This window comes from Urocampus carinirostris, chromosome 17 (genome assembly GCF_059441175.1).
Source record: "Urocampus carinirostris isolate Australia breed hairy pipefish chromosome 17, RoL_Ucar_1.0, whole genome shotgun sequence".
Lineage (NCBI taxonomy): Eukaryota > Metazoa > Chordata > Actinopteri > Syngnathiformes > Syngnathidae > Urocampus > Urocampus carinirostris.
In genome coordinates, this window is record NC_142365.1 from 11632582 (window position 1) to 11655913 (window position 23332).

The 23332-nt window shown below is 38.6% G+C and overlaps 1 protein-coding gene across 4 annotated transcripts in view; it reads right to left on the reverse strand.

Annotated features, from left to right (window-relative positions):
• The window catches only part of cadm1a (cell adhesion molecule 1a), a 424802-nt gene extending 416442 nt beyond the window's left edge, over window positions 1-8360 (reverse strand). For all 4 annotated transcript variants that reach the window (XM_088320581.1, XM_088320580.1, XM_088320578.1 and 1 more), the window contains exon 1: window positions 8237-8360. In XM_088320581.1, coding sequence (XP_088176707.1) covers window positions 8237-8309 — 73 coding nt within the window. In that variant the 5' untranslated portion in view covers window positions 8310-8360. The remainder of the gene's footprint in view (window positions 1-8236) is intronic.
• Window positions 8361-23332: the final 14972 nt, after the last annotated feature.

The window sequence follows — 23332 nt, forward strand, 5'->3', positions numbered from 1 at the left end:
AACTTCAACCTGTTCACTCCAATTAGTCGCCCACGGTAAGTCTTTTTTTTTCCTTTTTCAAGAGCCAGATTGGCATCCACGCCCACCTCGACCTCCAGAGATTCAAAAAGCGGAAGGAGCGTACTTGACATCCCATCAGCAGACGGCTCACTGACAAGTAGACCGCCAAATCCCTCCCCCCCTCGCTCTGATTACACTAAGTGCACAGAGGCCAGATGAGACCCGAGTCCCTCATCTGTTGGCTTGCCAACATCCCTCGCTATCCGCAAGAGGACGTGGGGGGCGTGGCAGGCGGCCCGGTCATTCAGGGTTTGAACAGAGTCATTGTTCTTTCTCGATAATAATTAGAGGATGTCATACTCGACCAAGGCATACTTCTCCTGGACGATGAATATCTGAAAAAAAATTGTGTTTGGTTGAAGTGTTTTCTTATTTTGGTGAAATACTTGTTGGTATAGGCTGGTATTATTATCTATAGGTATTATTTTTCTGATTTCAGTGAAATTGTCGCTCGGGGTTTAGTCAAAAATTATACATTTTTTTTTCATGTCACTCAAATATGCTCATATCAAATTATTTCACATTAATATGAAAAAAAATGTAAAATCAAATCATAGAATTATTCTTACATTTCACTTTTATTTACTATTTCACTCCAAAACATTAATAAAAATAGTCAAATTTGACAATTTTGCTGATATTACTTGTATTAATTTATGTCACAAAATCAGAATTAAATTGAGACGAAAAAAAAATTATTACTGGTATTTCACCCCAAAAATATAATCATGACCATTAATAGTAAGATCAGAAGATGTTGCTCATAATTATTTCACCCCAAAAATAATGTAGATTTAAAAATTTTGCTCGTATCATTTTATTATCTCAACTAATAGTATGATAATAAAAAGTAGTAAAAACAGACATTTTATTTGATATTATTTTTTATTCCACTTAAAAACAATTTTTTAGCAAACTTTTGCTCATATTTTCTTTATTTTTTGGGCACATATTAACTGTTTTCTTATTTTGTTCTATTTTAGCTTTTTCTTTTTTTATATAAAATGGGAGAAATTATCTTTAAACGACGAGTGAGTGAACCAAGCAAAGGCAATAATGACTTTTTCCCGAGAAGATAATTCACACAGAACTACAAGATTAGGAGCTAGTATTTACGCACAACGAAAGCGGAGCGTACAAAAATATACAGTTGCAAATACATATTATTCATGGTTACACATATTTACAAAGAAAGACGGTACACCAAGAGAGTTTTCAAAGCTTTAATAATAATATTACAACTTTCATCCCAAACCGTGCCTTTGAAACGTACCAACACACTAGTAGGATCACGCTCGCAATGTATCAAACATACCTGTGAGAAAAAAGCGTCCCGTATATGTGAAATTCACGGTAAATCGTCTTCAACTTATTTCTCATAACTATTGCCATCAAGGGCATCTTCCTCAGTATCGGAACGTAACTTAACTTTACAGAAAATATATGCTAAAACTTAGAGGTTTCAGTCTTTCTTGGCGCACATATTCTACTGGTCTTAATCTTACCTTTTAAACTCCTGCGCCGCTGGTGGCCGTTAGAAAAATTCCATAAATTAGCCGCTTCACTGAATAAGCTGCAGGGCTGAACATTTGGGAAAAAGGTAGTGGCTTATAGTCCGGAATTTACGGTATATTCATTTGACGCTAAGAATTTTTGTGTCATGTCCTCCTACAGAATCTATATACCGTAAATTCCGGACTATAGAGCGCACCTGATTATAAGCCGCACCCACCACATTTTAAGAGGATAGCCACATTTCTACTTAAACAAGCCGCACCTGTATATAAGCCGCATGCGCCCACATTGAAACATGTAACATAATCATAAAATTAACCCAAACCCTACTTTGAGTCCCGCGATTTTAACTGAACATAAAGTACACAGTTCAAAAACCAAAGCCGGCATAATAAAGGAAAATTATACAGGTAGTTAACATTGGTTGCAGACCTGCAGAGTCCGGGTCCGGTTAATAGTAATCCAAGGAAAAAAAGTGTTTATTTCCAAAGGTAAGGGTGGGAAAAATATATATCCACTATTGTCTACCGTGTCCACAAACACTAACCTTCACCGGTCCCCACTTCCTGTCATCCCCTGCGTCTGTTACGCCCCTTCTTTTTAATTGGTCAGTGCAAGACTTATCAGAATAAGTGTCCAAAATAAATACAAATAAATACATTAGAAAAATACATAGTTGCAAATACATATTATACATGGTTACACATATTTACAAAGAAAGATGGTACACCGAGAGAGTTTTCAAAGCTTTAATAATAATAATATTATAAGTTTCATCCCAAACCGTGCCTGTGAAGGGTAGCAAAACGCTACTAGCAACACGCTCGCAACTCAGCGAACCGATCTGTTAAAAAATAAACACACCATACTTGCAGAAACCACGGTAAACCGTCCTCATCTTCCTCCTTATAACTGACGTCATCAAAGTCGTCCTCCCCAGTATGGGCAAGAGACTTTGCCACACGCTCCCTTAATCAAAAACACACTAGCAACACGCTCGCAAAGTAAAGTTTGCGTGCAGTAGCTCTGTTTCCTTCTTTATCGGATTGCTCGATTGCGTTTAGCTTGTAAGCTGCGTCACGTGCCTTGAACTCGAGCGCCGCTGGCGGCTATTAGAAAAATTACATAAATTGGCCGCATCACTGAATAAGCCGCAGGGTTGAAAGTTTAGGAAAAAAGAAGCGGCTTGTAGTCCGGAATTTACGGTCATTTTCTATTATCAATCAATTTTGAAAAAGCACCAGGGAGCCACTAGGGAGCGCCAATGAGCAGCATGCGGCTCCCTAGTCGCTTGTTGCTGAGCCCTGTACTAACACAACTCAGGATTTTAATGGGTTCTTGTTGGTTTATGCCCCACCCTTACTCAAACTTTATCCTCCTTGACAGAAGGGAACAAAAGATGCCGGTTAATGAATCATATATAACCCGACGAAGATTATTTTTTAGCTTGAATTTAATACCCAACGTGCATTTGCAGTTGGGGGAGGGCGTAACCATCTGCAATGCCTAAAAGCACAAACCAAGTCAGCACCAACCCAAAGTAAATAATTAATATGCTTTGTGCTTTGTCTCCGCTATTGCAAAGAGACTCGTTTGAAAAGTCACCGCAGTCTAAGAGAAAACAGCGCGTACTCGATTGCTTTTTGCGCCAAGTCAGCACAAACGCCACGACCGGACCGCGGCCGCTTTGCCGGATAAAAGCCGCGTCCCCGGATTAAACCCACTGCACGATCCGCAATATTCACGGCCACCAGCTCAGCATAAAAAAGGTTTATGAAAATGCGGTGTCGAATTTCTAACAGGGTTTGTACACCTTTTTCACGGCCAAATTCAAGCACGTTCTGAGTACTTTCAAAGCCAATTTTCCAACTTCTTCAGTCCCGCTAAAAGAAGAAATCTAGTGTGAATGATGTGTTTTGCAAATATATCTGTGATTGACATGTTATTTTTTTAATCTTATGTGTGCATTTATCAAAACATACAACTGTTATGAGTAAATCACGGATATATTTGTGGATCTGAACAATACGTTTGTAAATATTTAAGACAAATCTCTGCCTGTTTCCACCCCTTACAGCACATGTGTCCAACAGGAGGCCCGCGGGCCAGATCAGGCCCGCTAAGGGATTGAATCCGGCCCGCGAGACAACACTCAGAGAAGCGCAAGAGAAAAACAAGCTGCAGGTTGAAATATGTCAACTTGATGTTACCAAAGCCAGGTGCCTCTCACTAAGACACTGTACTTGTATTTATTTTTCTCTCGCTGTCTCTCTCTCTCTCTCTCTCTCTCTCTCTCTCTCTCTCTTTTCCACCCCTTTTCTCCCACTCTGTCTCTTTCAATCTCTGTGTCTCTTTTTCTCTTCCTTTGTTGCTCTTTGTCTCTTTCTCTCTCTGTGTCTTTTAACCTCTTTTGCTCTAGGTTTCCATTTTTCCTTTTCTCTTTCTTTCTTCATACCCTCTGCGCTTTATTTTTTCTTCACTCTCCTTCTGTCTTTCTATTTCTCTTTGGATTTCTTTCTTCCTCTCCCTTTCTTTTCCCCTTCTCTCATGACTTTTTATCTTTTGTTTCTCACGCTCTCTCTCTCTTTTATTTTCTTTGTCCCGCCCTCTCCCCTTTTCCCTCCCTCTTTCTCTTATTTCTTTATCTCTTTTTCTTTCTCTTTAATCTACTAGTCCGGCCCCCGACAGAATGTTTGTTCTATCGTGTGGTCCCCGAGTTAAAATGGGTTTTGACACCCCTGCCTTCCAGCCCATGTCCCATCCTCTGATCACCTCAGGACATTGGCCCAAAACAGTAGGAGAACGGGTTTGAATAGAGCCAGGTAAGATTAGTATCGTGAGTTGCGTTTTAAGAGACACAATTTACAAAAACAACATGCTCAGCTGACAGGTGCACAATTTGCAATTTTGAAGAACACATTTTTTTTCAATTCAAAGAAGAAACAGAGTTTTCAAAAGTACTGTAGGACCCTGTGGCTGCAAGCTGTTTTTGCAAAATGGTCAGGTATATGGAGTGGGGGGCCTCATTGGGTTAAGAAATTTGGCCAAGGGACTGATCCTAATCCTAAGTTTTACAATAATAAATAAATATACATGCAGACATATACAAGTAACATTTCTTTATTTTTATTTCTTTTTGAATGGGTTTCACATTAAATTGGTTTTGAAACGCTAACAATCAAAGCAAAAAAATATTTTAAGTCCCTGTTTTAAGCACTATATTGAAATTTTCGTTTTGTAGTATTATTGGATTTGTAATTTTGTAGTATTGCTGTGTTTTTTGTGTGTAGTGTTTCAATAGTAGAATATCTGTAGTATTTTTAAGTATTACTGTAGTTGCATTTTTGTTATTTTTCATAATTTTAAGTAGTATTCATTTAGTATTCATGTGATGCTATTTACCTTGCATTTTCTGTCGCGTTTAGAAAATAGGATTTTGTAGTTTATCTGTAGTATTTTTTATTACTGTGGTTGCATTTTTTTATTTTTTTAGTAGTATTTTTTTAATATTTTTTTAGTATTTTTGTGATATGTCTTTTTTTGTAATTATTATGGTTTAGTAGTATATATTGTATTACTGTAGTTGTATTTTATTTTTAGAATAAAAGTAAAAATATCTCGTTCGGATGCCACGAATGCAGAAGAAATACAATGGGAAAGCAAAGCCACCAGACAGCAATGTCAGTGTCATTTTAAAGCGGACTTGAATTATTTTTCTTCATTTAGAGCGTGGTCTATCGAGTGAGACTGTCAGGAAACATGGCAACAATGTCAAGCATTAACAAGCACCCTACAAAAATTTCAAGCACTTTTCAAACTTTGAAAACATTCCAATTCAAGCATTTTCCAGGATTTCAAGCACCCTTTCGAACCCTGTTCTAAAGGCCAGTCGGTTTTGTTTCCCCTCCGGCCCAGGAGCCGTAGGTTGCCCACCCAGAAAATTACCACTGAACCCAATTAAACAATAGGGTTTTCATGGTGTAACTGATAGGGGGAGGGGGAGTGGCCTGCTGTTATTCCATCATATCTCCATGGCAATAGAGTGGAGCGAGCCTGCAGCCAAGCATTGCAAGGATGAGAAAATAGGCACTGCAGCGAGGGAGTCAACAAGATAGTCGATCCCCCGGGTTATGGCGTCCCCTCCTTATGGCGTTTTCACTTTACAGCAGGGATAGGCAGCTTTCTATAGTGGCGAGCTGTATTTTGGTTCAAAGAATTTTGGCGAAGGTTGGAGACTTAATTTTTTCATTTAAAAATTAACAAAAATGTTATATTTTGTTTTGAATTGATTCATTAAATTTGTTTTGAAACGCTCACAATTAAAGCTAAATAATATATGAAGTCCCTGTTGTAAGCACTAAATTTAATAATTAGGTTTGTAGTATTTTTGCAGTCATTTCCTGTAGTATTTCTGTATTATTACTGTTGTTTTATTTTTGTCCTCATTTGTAGTATTTCTGCAGTAGTATTTTGGTAGTATTGTTGTAATAGTATGTTTTTATTGTTTATGTCATAGTATAGTTGTATTTTTGTAGTAATACTGGAGATTTGTTGTAGATTATTTGTAGTATTTCCATAGTATCTCTGTGGTTTACCTGTAGTATCTCAGTAGTATACTTCTAGTATCTTAATAGTATTCCTATTGTAGAATTTTATTAGTATTCCCATAGTATAATTTTGCAGTATTACTGTAGTTGTATATTTGTAGTTCTTCTGTTCCTAAGTTTTTGTAGTTTTACTTTTGTAGTAATTCTGTGGATTTGTTGTAGATTTTTGGGAGTATTTCCATAGTGTGTGTGGAATACCTGTATTATCTCAGTAGCACACTTATCTCAGTAGTATTCCTATTGTAGAATTTTAGTAGTTTTCCCATAGTATATTCTTTGTAGTATTACTGCAGTTGTGTATTTGTTGTTCTGTTGAAAAATTTCTGTAGTTTTATGTTTGTAGTATTTCCTTGGTGACATTTTTGTTAAAGTGTTTCCATAGTAGTATTTTTGTATTGTTTCTTAACCCTGGAGAAAGAAGGAACCATTTCCTCTTTGGAAAATTATGACCCGAGGGTATTCCAGAGGTAAGTATATTTGTAAATTTACTGAACTTCTGTCGTATTTCTGTAGCACAGTATTGCTGTCATAGCATGTTAGTAATATATATTTTATTTTCTGAATGTGGTTCCCTGTTTTTCAGCACTACATTTGATATTTAGTAGTGTAAAAGTATCGTAGTCATTGCAAGTGGAAGTTTTAGAATTCAGTTTTTGTCGCCATCTCCTCCCCATCTGCATCCACCCGCTACCCCACTCAACCAACTTAAGTCACACCATGAATAAAATAAAGTCCTTACAAGTGAAAGGTTGAAAATCTGTTTCAATATCAATCTGCTGTCACCTCTACACATTTGCATCCACCCGCTACTACACTTGACCAGCTTAAGTTTCACCAAAAGGATATTAAATGTCATTTTTCTAACACAAGAATCTTTAATTATGATTATATGCACGTATATTACCTAAAAGTGGCCCTTACAATACACTCTTTTGTTATTTTAAAGTTTTTATCTTGGGTGCCAAGAATTCAGAGCTAATTAGCATAGGTATATATCCCCCGCTATACAGCAATTTGCGATCTCTTCCTCGAAACAGACTTATGTCATATCCCGGGGCTCTACTAAGCATAGAAACTTCAACAAAGCCTTCACTTTAAAATTGCTACATCAACTAAATAAAGGGGGCTTTTTTTGTTTTGTTTTTTTGGTTTGAACAATTTTATTGACACTTTTAACAAAACTAAATAAAGGAAAGATAAAATTCAGAAATGACAATACAGAACCCCGTTAACAATCCACGCACATCCTCATTAACCCCTTCCCCAGTGGGGCACACGAACACATTCCACGCATCACAAACGCACGAGGAGTACTTGAACACGTCGTCCTCAATTCGGCATATACGCAGTAAATCAAAAGGAGGACTGATTTTTCGGAAAAAAATGCAATTGTGACTTTTAAAAAGCGGAGCAGCAGGAATAGTGTCGCACTTGATACAAACAGGAATATAAAAGCCACATTAAACTACGAAACTGGCATGTTACTTTGACTCGGTATGGGCGTTACAAAAGAGAGCGCTTAAACGCATCACGGTTTGCTTTATTTCCATGATGTATAACGGAGTACTTGAACACACCGTCGTCATTTCGGCGTATGCGGACTACAGTAAAGATGGAATGTTAGTTTTGCGATTATTAACTTTATAAAATAGCGAAGTTAACAGCAGGGGACGTTAATTACAATGATAAAAGGCAAAACAATTATGATGAGTTATAAAACTTGCGTCAAGTTGTGCGTCATTTAGCATTGTGACGGACAGCACTTACCCGCATCACTGTTTTATTTCCGTGATTTACAACAGAGTCAAGTGGACCGTAACTCGCGTGTTTTTTTAATTGCGACACACCGCTCTCACCACTTTGTCCAAAAGTGATAATAAATGAGAATAAAATAACACAAAAGTCCAACTTTACGAACAGTAAATCCACCAGTTTAGTTCACGTGACTCCAAGGGAAAACGATGCCTCAAAATCCACGCGTGGGAAGATGAAGCGGGGAAATACATAGTCCACAAGAGGCAGCCGGGTAGAAGAACACGAGGAGGGGAACCTACCTTGAGGAAGAACCGCCTGGACCATGAAGAAAAAGAGAATAGTCGCCAGAGAGTCGTAGCCTGCGTTCGCCATGTTGGACACCTGCTCCGGTTATGATGGCGCGAAGCGAGCGGCTTCACCTACTGTGGAGCATCGCCCCCTCCCTCTCTTTTTCTCTCATTTGACTTGCCCCCGCCCCGCTGTTTTTCATTTTCCGCCTTCGACTCCGTTAATAAAATATACATAGAAATAAGAAAAATATATTACTTCACGGGAAATTTTAAAGATGCTGTTATTTTATTTGTATAAATCTATTTTGGAATATTTTACTATCAATTCCCCACCTTACTAAATATACAAAAACAAAATTACACAACGTTGATATAACTGAAGCAAATACAGCCATCCCTCGGTTCTCGCGGTTAATGGGGACCAAAAACAGCCGCGAAAAGTGAAAAACCGCGAAGAAGCGACGCCCCTTCAAAAATGCTTAAAAAAAATTGCGACACACCGCTCTCATATATATATATATATATATATATATATATATATATATATATATATATATATATATATATATAAATATTTTAATCATTTTGTTTTATTATTTTTATTATTTTTTAGACCTGCGAAGCTCTGAACCCGCGAACGTGGAACCACGAAGTAGCGGCGCCCCTTCAAAAATGCTTAAAAAATATACATAGAAGTAAGAAAAATATATTACTTCAAGGGAAAATTTTAAAGATGCTGTTATATATATTTATTTATTTATTTTTAATTATTTTATTTTATTATTAATTTTTTTAGACCTGCGAAGCTCTGAACCTGCGAACGTGGAACCACGAAGTAGGGCCCCCCCTTCAAAAATGCGTTAATAAAATATACATAGAAATAAGAAAAATATATTACTTCAAGGGAAAATTTTAAAGATGCTGTTATATTATTCGTATAAATCTATTTTGGAATGTTTTACTATCAATTCCCCACCATACTAAACATAAAAAAAAAAATTACAAAACGTTGATATAACTGCAGCAAATAATTATTTAAACTCTTTGATGTCGTAGGCATGGGCATGGGGGCGGGGCTAGGTGGCCAGCATCACGCCAAAAGTAAATATAATTAAGTAAATAAATTAATAAGTATTTTTGCTACATTTTTATACCTTACCTTAGCAAAAATCATAACCAAGTCTACACAACTTTAATAATAATTACTGGAACAAAATATTGTTTGAGGCTTTGAAATCGGGGCGGGGCTACGTGGCAGACAAATGGAGCGAGCATTAAGCCATCAGGGAGGGTTGAAAAAAAACAAACAAAAACAAAAAATTAAATATGAAAAAAATAAATACAAAATATTGTCAATTTATAAAAATAACATTTTTATATCAATATGAAATATATGTGTTTATATTTTCCACTTTACCTAAACCATAAACAAGATTACAAAACGTTAATGATAATGATAGAATAAACAAATGTCGTTCGGAGGGGTTGCCGTTAACATGGGGGCGGTAGCATCAGAACATTGGAATAGTGAAAATATAATAATAATAACAAATCCCTGTGTATTTATTTTCCATTCTACTTTTAATATAAAGCGAAACCAAAATCACACACCATTAATAATATTTATTGTTAAAAGTATACTGTGTTTTGAGTCCATAGTGTTTTTTTTTTGTTGTTTTTTTCTTAAATTTCTGTTACGTTTTACTTCAGTTTACCTAACATAAACCATACACAACATTAATAATAACTGTTATATTTTTGAGACTTTGTTTCTTTCATGGGTATGGGGCTAGGTAGCAGGCACAAGCGACCATTGTAAGAGCGAAAAAAATATATAATAAATAAATACAAGGATATATTTTCTGTTATGGCTTTTCCACTTTACCTGAAAATGTACCATACAAAAAACACACAATATTAATAATAACAATAATGATAATAATAATAATTGTAATAATAATTTCATTTTTAATAACTAATTTTGAAAAGGTAAAGACACACACACACACATATATAATATATGTAGGGCTCATGGTTTCCTACATGAATTAATTCGACATAGCCTCATATTGTCTCTAGCATTTATCATGAAGGAAGCAATAAACTAAACATTTGAATTTTAGCTTTAAGTTATCGATTTTTCAGTTTATTGATTTAGATAATGATTATTCAGTCCAGAAGGGAAAGCTTGTGTTTGGCAGACTCACGGACCAGCAACAAGAGCGCCGGTTTGGTGTGTGTGTGGTGTTTTATGAGGGGGTTTTATCATTATTAGTCGACCCTCGGCCAAACCATCCTTTTAGGGAGTTTAGTAACTTCCTGTAAGTGGAGTCGGCTGGTGACATTTCTCCTGCAACCGAAATCCCAAACAATGATGTCTGCCGAGTTGGCCATCATAACTGTGGCTGTTTTCAAAAAACATATTATCAAGAAGCACTGCCAGACAAAACATGCTGACTAGAAAAAACTAACTGGAAAAGAACGATGTGAAAATGTAAAGCCACTTGAAACTGTTTTAACGGCACGGTAGCGCTTTTTCACAAGACCTTAGTGGGAGTCTAATGAAAATTCTGCAAAGGAGAGCTACAATAATGCGACTCTGATCACTACGCACTGCAATCCTTTGATGGAGGGTGAATTTATTAAAGACTGTTCAAAGAATGCCAGGCTGAATAGTTGGCCCTCACACATTTTCATCTTATCAAATCTGGCCCGATTTCTCAAAAATTTGGACACCCTTGCTCTAGTGGCAGTTAACAATATTTACATTCAGACCACACCACTCGGAGGGCATGCAATGGGGGAAAGAGAAGTTTGGATTTAATCGATAATTTGGGGGACAATGCTCCGCTGTTAACATCCATGAGTACTTCCACAAACATGAGAGCATTGTGTGTGACGTCACATGTCCTTTTCTGTGCATGAGAAGATCAAATTGCATTCAAGTCGCATTTAGTTGTGAATAATTTTACAAAAACATCGGATTTCACCCAAAATCTGAATTAAGCATGACGCTCTGCAGTGTGAACTTACTTTCGTACATGAATAAACTGCTCCAGCAATCACATCCGAGTTCCGTTCTAGTACAGGTTTGGCACAACCAGTTTTAAACAAGCACATGTTCATTTTTTGTTTTAATAATTTGGAGACGGATTGTGTTTCGCTTGTACTCTATATCAACACGTTACATTGGGTATTTATGTATTATATTCCTTTTACTTTATTATTGTTTTATTTTCAACACAAGGATACTGCCGGTACTGTGAATTTCCCTACGGGGATGATTAAAGTATCTATCTATCTATCTATCTATCTATCTATCTATCTATCTATCTATCTATCTATCTATCTATCTATCTATCTATCTATCTATCTATCTAGATAGGCATCTAGACATCTAGACATCTAGACATCTAGACATCTATCTATCTATCTATCTATCTATCTATCTATCTATCTATCTATCTATCTATCTATCTATCTATCTATCTATCTATCTATCTATCTATCTATCTATCTATCTATCTATCTATCTATCTATCTATCTATCTATCTATCTATCTATCTATCTATCTATCTATCTATCTATCTATCCATCCATCCATCTATCTATCTATCTATCTATCTATCTATCTATCTATCTATATAAAACAAGAGTGCGCAAAAATATTCTGCTTTTTCACGTCAAACTTTTGGCATAGATGAGAATGTTGGAACACTAACTTGCTTTAACGAAACAAAACATAAAGGTAGACGATGCATGAGATATACCCATAAATTGGTAGAACAAAAAGTAGAAACAACAATCTAATTTGGAACCTCTTCTTAGAGTGCTTATATACTCCCAAGAACACTTTGGCTTCATAAGTTAAGGACATAAAAGAGTCAAATTCCACCGGAAGTACCCCAAACAGCTCATGACAGAAACTTAACAAATACCCATGAACCCAAAGAGTAAACAAATGAAGCAGAACACAAGTGCCCTTGCCTTTCTGGTCATGACGTGATCAACAGCGCCATCTATTGGTGCTGTTGCCCACAAACCAAAGCGAATGTTGGTCCAGATGGTTGGCAACAAAGCAAGGAACGCTTGAAACAATGAACACTGCAATGAGATCGTTTAGATAATGTAGTGTTGAGGATTAAAAACGAGAAACGGCAGCTGTGACGAGGAGAAGATATGACCTTGAATATCTTTTTCTTTTCTTACTGATTAGTGCAAAGGGTTTCAAGTTCCAAATAAAATAAAATAAATAAACTTATCTTGTTATTAGAACGTTATTAGAATGTCATTGTAATGTTATTACAATGTTATTACAATGTTATTACAATGTTTTTCCTGTTATTGCTAGGATGTTACATAAATACATTTATTTAGTTAGTTTTGAAGTGTTCCAACATATCTTGTTTGGAGTTCTTTGGTTAGTGCCAGGGTGTCAAACTAACATTAGTGTAATGGCTGTCCTTAACGGGCCTGATGTCACGTATAAATTCATTTACTCCCTTATGTAAAATAACTGAATTATTTACTTAATCGAGACAAAAACATTGCAGTTGCATCGGACAAAAATATAATATGTTATTCACTATATATTGGGATACATTTTCAATTCAATTATTTTGGCATTGTTGTGGAAACACTGCAGTGCAGTGAAGCTGAGCCACCGCTTTGCAGGTATTGTAGTTGACAGGCATTGTGGGAAATGTAGTTTTTGGTCAAACACTCCTTTGATCCTTTAATTTTTTAAATGTACAGGCATTTTAAGCTCTTACGGGCCACATGAGATGAAGTGACGGGCCACATTTTTGGTAAATGTGTGTTAGAGTTTCAAAATATCCCGCATTTTCTCTATTTAAGTTTTTGTTCAGTTACAGTTAGGTTGTGTGCCTGCCTAGACTTTATGGTCTTGTTGTCATGCCCTTCTCTTAATTGTTCTGTCCATGTGTTGGATTTTTATTGTGGTGTCTTCCTTTCATGTTTTATTCTGTAACAAAATAAGTAAGAGCTTGTTGGTGTTAGAACATTTTGTAAGTTCTGTGTTCCCTGTGTCCTCTTTAGAACTTTGTTCAATCAGAACCAATGGGCATTCCAACATGTTCGGCATCTTCTCACTTTCATGTTTTGTTTATTTGTATATAGTAAAGGAATATGGAAGTTTGAGTTTGGGTGTGTCTGTTGGACTCTCTGTGTTTTGTGCAAAATTTTCTCGAGTAGATCACGTGGGGCAGCTCTCAGGCAGTGGGAGGTGACCAGCTGTCTGGGGGCCGAGACAGAGGAGTCGACGCGCCATTCTTCCCGGAACGGGAGACCAATGGGACCCAGCCAAGTGGCGGAGGAGATGCTTTGCTGAGCAACTCGGAAGAAGGAGAAGAGTCGGTTTTTGGAAGGAGAAGCGCGCAGAGATGTAGTGATTTGTGTGTTAGAAATAAAACCACTTGTGAGTGAAATGCCGGCTTCTGAGAACTTTCTATTCAGAAAAGAAGTGCGCAAATTGTTTGGATGAGTGGTGATTGGGAAAGGTCACAATTTGGAGTCAGATGATTAATTGAAGTTTGTGTTGATTTAACAAGAAATTCCAACAATAGTTATTTATCGTTATGTGGCAGTGATGTGTAGTTTAGCCTGTTGGTAGTCAAGCATTTCCTGTGTTATTTCTTCCATGTTTTGTTCAGAGGTAGTTATTTTGGGTTCAACGTGACCTTTCTTTGTCCTTCTTTCATGTTTGGTTAATTTAGATCTAGTTGGTGTTTCAACATGATGAAGCAGGGATGCCTAGTCGGACCTTTTGGTATTCCAACATATCCTCTGTTTTCTCTCTTACATGTTTTGTTTAGTGTGATCTGATTTAGTTTTAAACACATCACGTGTCCTATTATCTTTTATTTGTTTAGATTTTGTTAGAGTTTTAACATTGTGTAGCAGGGATGTGTAGTTGAGCCTCCCTGTATTTGCTCAGTGCGAGCTGGTTTGTCTTGTCCTGAGTCTTTTACCTTTCATGTTTTGTTTATTTAGATCTATTTGGTGTTTCATCGAGAAGCAGCAGAAAATGATAACTAAAGCTTTTTATTCGAGTAACTGATGTCTTTGAGATCCTAGTAAACTTTGTTGTCCTCGTTCTTCAGACTGCGCTTTAATGTTTTGTTGATTTGAACTTTGTTTTTGGGTAACCATTTTGTAGTAGAGATGCGTAGGCAGGCTTGTGCTTGGAGTAGCATTCTTTGCTTTTGGAGCTGTCTTTGAATTCATACAATCACTGTAATCTTTGTTGTTCTGTCTATGTACGCTATTGAATAGTGAAAGGGTGGGCAAATTACGGCCCACGGGCTTTTTTATCCAGCCTTCCGAACGAAAATGGTCAAAAGATAATGACAGTGTATTATAACAGTAAGTAATATACTGCTTACAACAATATTTTTGGGTGCCGACTTTGTCCCCATTGTTCCTTTGTGTGTAATCTAGAACTACGAAAATACTACAAAGGAATACAAAAATATTACTACAAAACTAAATATCAAATTTAGTGCTTTGTTATTTTGTTTTCATTCTGAAAAGAAAGAAGTACTTTAGAAATACTCGAAAGTATTAGTGCAGTAAAACCGTAATACAAAAATTCTACTCGAGAATTATTACACCCCAGACTCTACAAAAATAGAACTACAGTAATATGACAATAATACTGAAGAAAATTATTCTATGTACATACTTCAACAATACTAGAGAAATACTAGAAAACTACTACTTTTGGAAATACTTCAAAAATACTGATACAGAAATACTACACAAATACCAATACAGTAATACCATGATTAATGATGCAAGGCACATGAGCCTGCTCCTTTGGCGCCTATTGCCTCGGACGCTGATTGGCTATCTGTCACTTTTTATACCCCCGTCTTTCTGTCACCAGTTGTCAGTCCGTCTGCGAACCTCAGCTTACGCTAGGCAAGCTCTTCGACCCTGACTCTCTCCTGTTCTGATTCCCGTCTGTTTACTGGCTCCGACCCCTTTTCTGATCTCGACTACAACTTTGCTCCCCTGTCCTGGCTACTGATCTGTTTTTATCCCGCTCTCGACACCGCCATGACTCCCAACGGAAATACCACTTCCGCGTCTGAGCAACCTGCTCCACGCAACCAGCGATCTATGGATCGTGTGTACGATCCTTTCCCTTCTTCCCAATAAAACTAAGAGAAACGCACGCAAGTGGGTCCTGTCTCCATTCTGGTCCTGACAATTACATAAAAAAAGTACGACAAAAATAATAAAATCCAAGTACGGTATTACAAAAACTCTACTACAGAAAAATTACAACAGAAATACTGCGAAAATACAACTACAATAATACAACAAAAATACTACATAAAGTACATAGTATAAAAATGTATGTAAATACTACAAAAATACTTCTTTGGGAAATACTTAAAAATACTGCTACAGAAATACGACAAAAATACCACTACAATAATACTTTAATGCAAAAATGATAGAAAAGAAATATTACAACAGAAATATTCCAAAAATACTTTTACAGAAAATGTATGACAGAAATAGTGCAAAAATACAACTACGTTAATCCAACAAAAACTGCATATATATATATATATATATATATATATATATATATATATATATATATATATATATATATATATATATATATATATATATATATATATATATATATATACTACAAAGACTTTACTATGGAAATTCGACAAAAAAACACCACAGAAATCCTACAAAAACATGACTATGGAAATAGTACAAAAGCAAAACTACACTAATACTACAAACTACTACAAGAATCCGACTGCAAAAGTGCTACAAAAATTGCAAAACATAGTTACAGTCATACTCACGGTTCACAGATCCCTTGACTACTTGGGTCGTCGATGCACCATTTCCTCTGGTGTGTCTCGGGCAAGTACAGCCTGGCAACACCCATCCTTCTTTAGGGATTTTTTTTGGGCAGGGTTTTGCTCCCCATATGAAACAGGTACCGGTTGTCACAGATAACAGTAGCAGGAGGAGCCTCCAGATCTGACTTACACACAGCACCTTCATCATCTGGTCGCTGTTGTTTCTCATTGTAAAGCGTCAACCAGCTCTTCAGAGATTAGCCGGATCTTTGCATTGACGGGCAGTGGAGTATGTGTGACAATACAGTACTGATACTAGATCTTAACTAAATATGAAATTTAGTGCTTAAAACAAGGACCTAATATATTGTTTTCTTTTTAAGTGTTTGTTTATAAAACAATTTGATGAAACTATTCTATTTGAAGACATAGATGAATAAATATAACATCTAGATGTTTGCATGTATATTCATTCATAAAGGATAAGTCTCGATGATCAGCCACAAATCGTTCAACCCAATGGTGTCACGAAACGGATCGGGAATCAGGAAGTTGGAACTCATTTGCGTAGACGATCCGTCACTTTAATTGAGAAAGAAAAGTTGTCCAACACACAAAAGGACCAAAAACAAAACAAAGGAGGCTCAAATGCAGGCAAAACTACAGACTAGGCATTTAACGGGATTAAACAGAACTTGCAGGAATCTCTCAGAATGTTACACCGAAGTGCAACAAAGTCTAACAAGCGCAACAAGAATAAAAAGGTATCAAACAGGCATGAACAGGTTTTCAACAAGGGTAAACAATGATCTGGCAAAGGGCAGTTCCAAAAGGCGCGTTTAAGTACCCATAGGAGTAATCAGGAAAATGCAGGTCAGCCGGTGTCAAGGGGCGGGGCCAGCAGGGCGCCATGACAACCGTGCAGGACATGACAAATGGAGCCCTCGAGTCCAAATAGTTGCTCACCCCTGGCATACTGCTACCTTTTACTATGTCTTCCATGTTTTGTTCAGTTTATTCCATGTTTTGTTCAGTTGCAACCCTTTTGGTATTCTGCTACTTCTTCCTTTCAAATTTTGAGCAAGGCCTAATCACCCTTTCTTTTCTAATAGCTAGTTTTAGGGCCTCAACACGTGTCGGAACAAGGCTGTGATCTACAGAAGCCGCTCTTTCTGTCCCGGATGGGAAATTTCTATTTTTAATTCTATTTTCGAGCGGCAAGGAAGTTGTTTGCACGACACATGCGCTTCGAAGATAAGATAGTTATCACACGCATGGCGTCTTTTGAATCAGGGATGTCGCCGCGCTACGTTTTGCATGAAAGGCTAGCTAGATAAAGTTATCTGGCTTTTATCTGACATGGGGAAAAATAAAGAATGAAAAATGGGAGAACATCCCCGAATATTGAGACAGGTATTACTCCAAGTGGGAGAAAGGAAAAAGTCACTTAAGTTTAAATGAGGAATATCAAAGATGTAGCAGATACATCTGATAATAATTGAGCGACTGAGAACCGTGAAGCAATATTTTATTAATTCTGCATTAATTCGAGGTTAATTAAAATGGTGTCGATTTTTTTAAAAATCCTTTTTTACACATTTTTTGCAGCTAAATTAAAATACAAGGGGAATTACATTTACAAACAATAATTCAATTTGCTGTATTAACTTTAGGTAAACAATTTTGTCCCCGGTGCCTTGGACAGCTATTTGGTCTTTGCCATGTTACAAGTCTTACTGATTGTATGGGGTGGACAGGTGTCTTTATGCAGCTCAGGACCTCAAACAGTATAATACATGGAGTGCAGGTGGACTTCTGATGGGCGGACTAACAGGTCTTTCAGAGTCAGAATTGTAGATGATACAATCTTTTAGCGACTATATCACGCAAAAAAATTGTTAAAAAATCATGCATTGTGATTTCTGGATTTTTCTTTTTAGTTTATCTCTCTCACAGTGGACATGCACCTACGATGAAAATTTCAGACCCCTCCATGATTTCTAAGTGAGGGGGATAGCAAAATAGCATCACTGTCTACAAAATATCCATCCATTATCTGCACCGCTTGTCCTCAGTAGGGTCGCGGGAGTGCTGGTGTCCATCCCAGCCATCTTCGGGCAGTGGGCAGGGAACACCCTGAACTGTTTGCCAGTCACAGGGCGCATTGAGACAACTTACTTGCTCACTCACACCTAAGGACAATTTGGACCGGCTAATTAACCTGACATGCATGTTTTTGGTATGTGGAGGAAACCGGAGTGCCCGGAGGAAACCCACCCAAGCATGGGGAGAACATGCAAACTCCACACGGGAAGGTTTAATCCCATGACAGAACTGTGCCGCACACGTGCTAACCACTGCCATGCTGCCTATGTATATATACGCATTTTTGGGGGCATCTGTGTTGTTGACTATAAGATTGTAGAGCATGAAAAAGGTTAAAATGGTTTCATAATTCATTATTTTTTTGTAGTTTTATAAATATTTTATGTATATTTCCTCTGTTTTTCAGTATTAATGTGTAAATAGTCTTTCTGTCTTTTATCTTTTAGATAATCGTTTATCTTTCGTTTTGCTTTTGTTACTGTATTTTTTTTCTTTATTTTTCCCTCCTTTTTAAGTCACTACCTTCAATAATGTTACATGAGAATTGGTAATGGTAAATGGTAAATGGTCTGCATTTGTATAGCACTTTTTAAGTCAATGAAAACCTCCCAAAGCGCTTTACAATGTGCTTCACACTTACCCATTCACACACACACTCACACACCAATCGGGAGTCAGCCATGCAAGGGGCCTGCTTATTGGGGTCATTGGGAATTCAGTGTCTTGCCCAAGGACACTTCGACATATAAGATGGAGGAGCCAGGAATCGAACCTGCGACCTCTTGATCCCAAGACAAGCGCTCTGAGCTAACAAAAACAACATGAAGTGCCGTTTGAAAGAGCCGGCTGTTTTTAGTGAGCCAAATTAAAAAAAACGGTTCTCTAAAAATAGTAGCAATTACAATCTCTTCAAGTAAACTCTGGTCAAAGGCGGCACCGTTGTGTTTCGTATTTTCTCATGAGATTTCAAATTCTTTGACCTACAACTTCCTTTTATAGTAACGGAAATATTTACTGTGCCTGGTAACTAAGTACTTTTACTCTCAAGTAATTAGTTACTAACTCAGTTACCTTCTGGAAGAAGTAGTGAGTAACTATATGTCACGACCAGAACAGAAGTAGGACCCAGATGCGTAACGTTAATCACAAGTTTATTGAAATATAAATGAAAGGCAGGGCCAGCGATCCGGTGCTCGCTGGACGCGAGAAGCAAGACACTCACGGGATCAGAACATGTTTTGAATGCGGAAGTGGATCTTCAGGAGCGGGAAATCGTAGCGTAGATAGACAGAAAAACGGGTCGTTAGCCGGGACGGGAGATGAGAACGTGGTCGGGGTCAAAAAACGGTCGTTAGCTGGTACGGGAGATCAAAACGTGGTTGGGGTCAAAAAAACAGGAGAAGCAGGAGACAAACGGGAAAATCAGGAACGGACGAGTGGAACAGGTGACAAAACGGGACCGACGGGAGTCAGAGTAAAAAATGCTTGCCTTGTGGAAACAGAGGTTTGCTGACGGACTGACAACAGGTGAGTGAAAGGACTGAACTTCAGAAGGACGGGGAACTAATCAGGTAACCAGCAGCAGCTGGCGCCAAACGAGCCGGCGCAGGTGAGTGTAATGAGTAATCATGACACTATGACTACTTTTATAAAGCAAAGTGCCCACCACTGTTAAGGGCTACACAAATAAACATGATTTAAACTCTAAAATCTAATAAAAAGGATACCATTTATGGTTGAGGTGGATATATATTTAGTTTTTTGTTTTTTTCAAATCAAAATTTAATTCAAATATAAAACAGCTCATTCCTGCTATTTCAGTAAGTCGAATCTCCATGTTTGGTCATTTTTCTCCTTTTTTTATTGTATACATTTCAAATTAAATAATAAATAATGCTAAAGAGGGAGATCAATGTTTTTATGATGACAGCCACTGCCATAGACGTCTTTATCCGTCAATGGAAGCGAAAAACAGAGTCCAACACCAACGAGTGGGCTCTGGAGTCGTCCTCCGCCAGGTCATTGACATTCCAGGCGCTTTATTGTGATTTCCTATTCAGGACTTTGATGTGGTCCTGATTTAAAAATTCTGTTTGTGAAGCGTCCATACCTTTGGTCTTTCAAAAGCTTGGCAGGATGGGAGGCTGACAGACCAAGCGATGGCTACCCGCCCCCTCGCCCTTCCCCTCACCGCAGCCGTTCTCTCCCACCCACCCCAAAGAGAAAAGAGCCAGGGGTAGCGAGAGGCTCACGAATTTCAAAGAAGCTCATCATAAAGAGGGCCGTTGCCGGGCTGCTGATGAGAAAAGAGAAATAACTTCACACATCCGAGATACGGACGTCATAAAAAGACGGTTAACATTTGTTTAGGTTCTATTCGGATCCAAAGGCTTTGTTTTGTACTCTGATTTCAGGGTTGTTTCAGGTAATTGCGTGAAGGCAAAGGAGAAAAGACGCAATTCCTCCGAAAGTGGCAGGGGATGTTCAAAAGGCGGTTTCATGACTGGCGCTGTGAAACCGTTTTTGATGACTTGGGTTGTGCGCTTTTTGCATCAAGACAATTTCAATGCAAAGTCGGAAAGTAACAATACTGCAATCACTCACTTATTGCGGTCAATGGGAAACAGAACCAGCGCGATATGCAAAAATTGGCAAGGTGCTCCAATTTCCGACCCAAACCCCGGTTCACGTGTCCTGATTACCAGGGTTGGGTAGGGTTACTTTAACTTGATTACTTTCAATTACTTTTGGATTACTCCAATACCAAATATGCTAATAAAAGACAAGTACCGCTTGCTGAACCCTTGGACTGTCACCTTTGCTCAGTTTACTGGCTCACCGAACATTTCCCTGCATCTCTGGCCATGATTATTGCCTACCTCTTGACTTCCTGTTCACCATACCCTGTTCGAATAAAGATATCCATTACTGCAGTCAGTGTTTCTGCACCACTCCGAGTGGTTGATGACGCACGCACAAGCAGCCCGGACCAAGAGAAATGCGCTATACCGCCCCCCTGCTCGCAGCAAAAGTCAACCGTGGATAGTGGATGGGGACCCCACTGGTGCTGTTCATTTAAGGCAGAAAGAATGGCAAAAAGAACCAGTTACGTGTGACACAAATCCTCTCTCTCTCTGCCCCAGCACCCAGCAATAGTTGACTAGGGATAATGGATCACATCCAAACCAGTGCATTTCATTGAGGCTGGCTTAAATGGCACGCTTCAGCGGCCTGAATAAGAAAAACTGTGCACAGACAGCCTCTGTTCTCGGCAATATTCGAACGAGGATAATGGATTGGGACTTTAGCCGTGCATTTCATTTTAGGCAGGCCAGAGCGACACACCGGCTGTCTCTCCCCGCTCAAAGGAATCTGAATTTGCGGATAATCCTTCGGAGCCGAATGAGAGCAGTTGGTTTTAGGCAGAAATCATGGCAGAAAACAAACCGCCAGTCTTGACAAAAGTACCCTCTGCCGCTATCCGATCACATCAATATGGGATCATGGATAATGGATCAGGGGTGAGTGCAGTTCACTTCTTGGAAGACAGAACGACAAAAAAGCGCCACATGGCCCAACAAAAATGCGCTCTTCAGGGCAACACGTGAAGCAAAATAAGATTGGGGATAATGGATTACAGATTATTTTTCAACCACTGGGGTTACGTTGCAAAAACAACCACCGGTTTTTGAACATTGAACATCTTTAGCTTAAAATGAACTGCACTCTTTTGGCTGTGATCGGTTATTCCCAGACAAAATTGGTCTCATGCGTGACAGCCCCCTTGATCTGTTCTTTCCGCCGATCTATTATCCCCACGTGAGCGGGGGCCGGCAAAGCGCATAGTAAAAATGAGGGGGCTACTTTATGTATTTTCACATATCGAGCGGGTTCTGGTCCCCATTAGCTACGATGAACGAAGCAAACAGTCCACTGAATGAAATTGCTCAGAACTACCTGACAGATTGAGAAAAAAAGACTTTTAGTTGAAAGAAAAATGACAACATCTTTGCCAAGCGCTTGCAATCCAACATCCCTCCGAGGCGCCGCCATGATGTCCTATGCGTAGTATATGCAAATGGCGGCAGATCATAATCGCCTTTCCCAAGCGAGATGATGCAACGATGGCAGTACCCTCCTGGAAAGCCGGCATTCTGCCGGAAATATTCCGACAAATTTGCTCACCTCTGTCTAACCTCCTCCGCTGCGCGTGTTCTTTATAATCGTCTTAAGGTGTTCTTGGGACTTTGAAGAGAGAAAAAACAACAAATCGAAAAGAACACGGGCGTTCCGGGAAAATTCAACACGGCAAGTTTTCTAGGAACTCGCTTTGTGCTTGTGGGCTGAAACAATCCGTGGGCGGCCATTTTGTCAGGAACAGGGTTTCATGATGTTGACTGGTCCTTTGCGCCACTGTTGGGCACCTATACCAATCCGTAATAATTGTTCGTAAACATGAAAATGGTCTACAACCAGCAGGACCGAGGTAACACAACAAATGGGGCGGAGCCAGACCATGTTAATAAACGTCGGCCTTGTTTCCTGTTTTCCTGCATATGGGTCAAACCTGCGAACTGACCATAAAAAGACTCAGCCTCTGGAACCCCATTCCGGATCCAAACCACCTCTAGGCCCCCCTTTACCCGCTTGGCTATGTTTGTCCCTGGTTTTGTCTGCAAAGGACCCCTCAGCCACTTTTCCCCCAGGTTTGGAGGTAAGGACCCCTCAGTCGCTTTTGTACTCTTTTCAGTTTGAAAGACCCTCGGCTGCGTAGTTTTCCCCAGTTTCGCCATTGAAGGACAGAAGGCTTCTGTTCCCGGGTTTGACAGCGAAGCACCCTCAGCCTCTTCTCTCCTTGGCTTCGGAGGATACCATCAAAGGACCCAGCAAGAGACCTCTGAACACCTGTTCTGGATTTAAACCACTTCCAGGCCTCTTTTCTGGTCCTGCTCTACCCTGTACCCCAGGGGTGTCAAACTCATTTGAACTCGGGGGCCACACGGTAGATCAAACATTCTGTCGGGGGCCGGACTAGTAGATTAAAGAGAAAGAAAAAGAGAGATAAAGAATTAAGAGAAAGAGGGAAGGAAGATGAGAGAGGGCAGGACAAAGAAAGAAAAAGAGAGGGAGAGAGTGTGA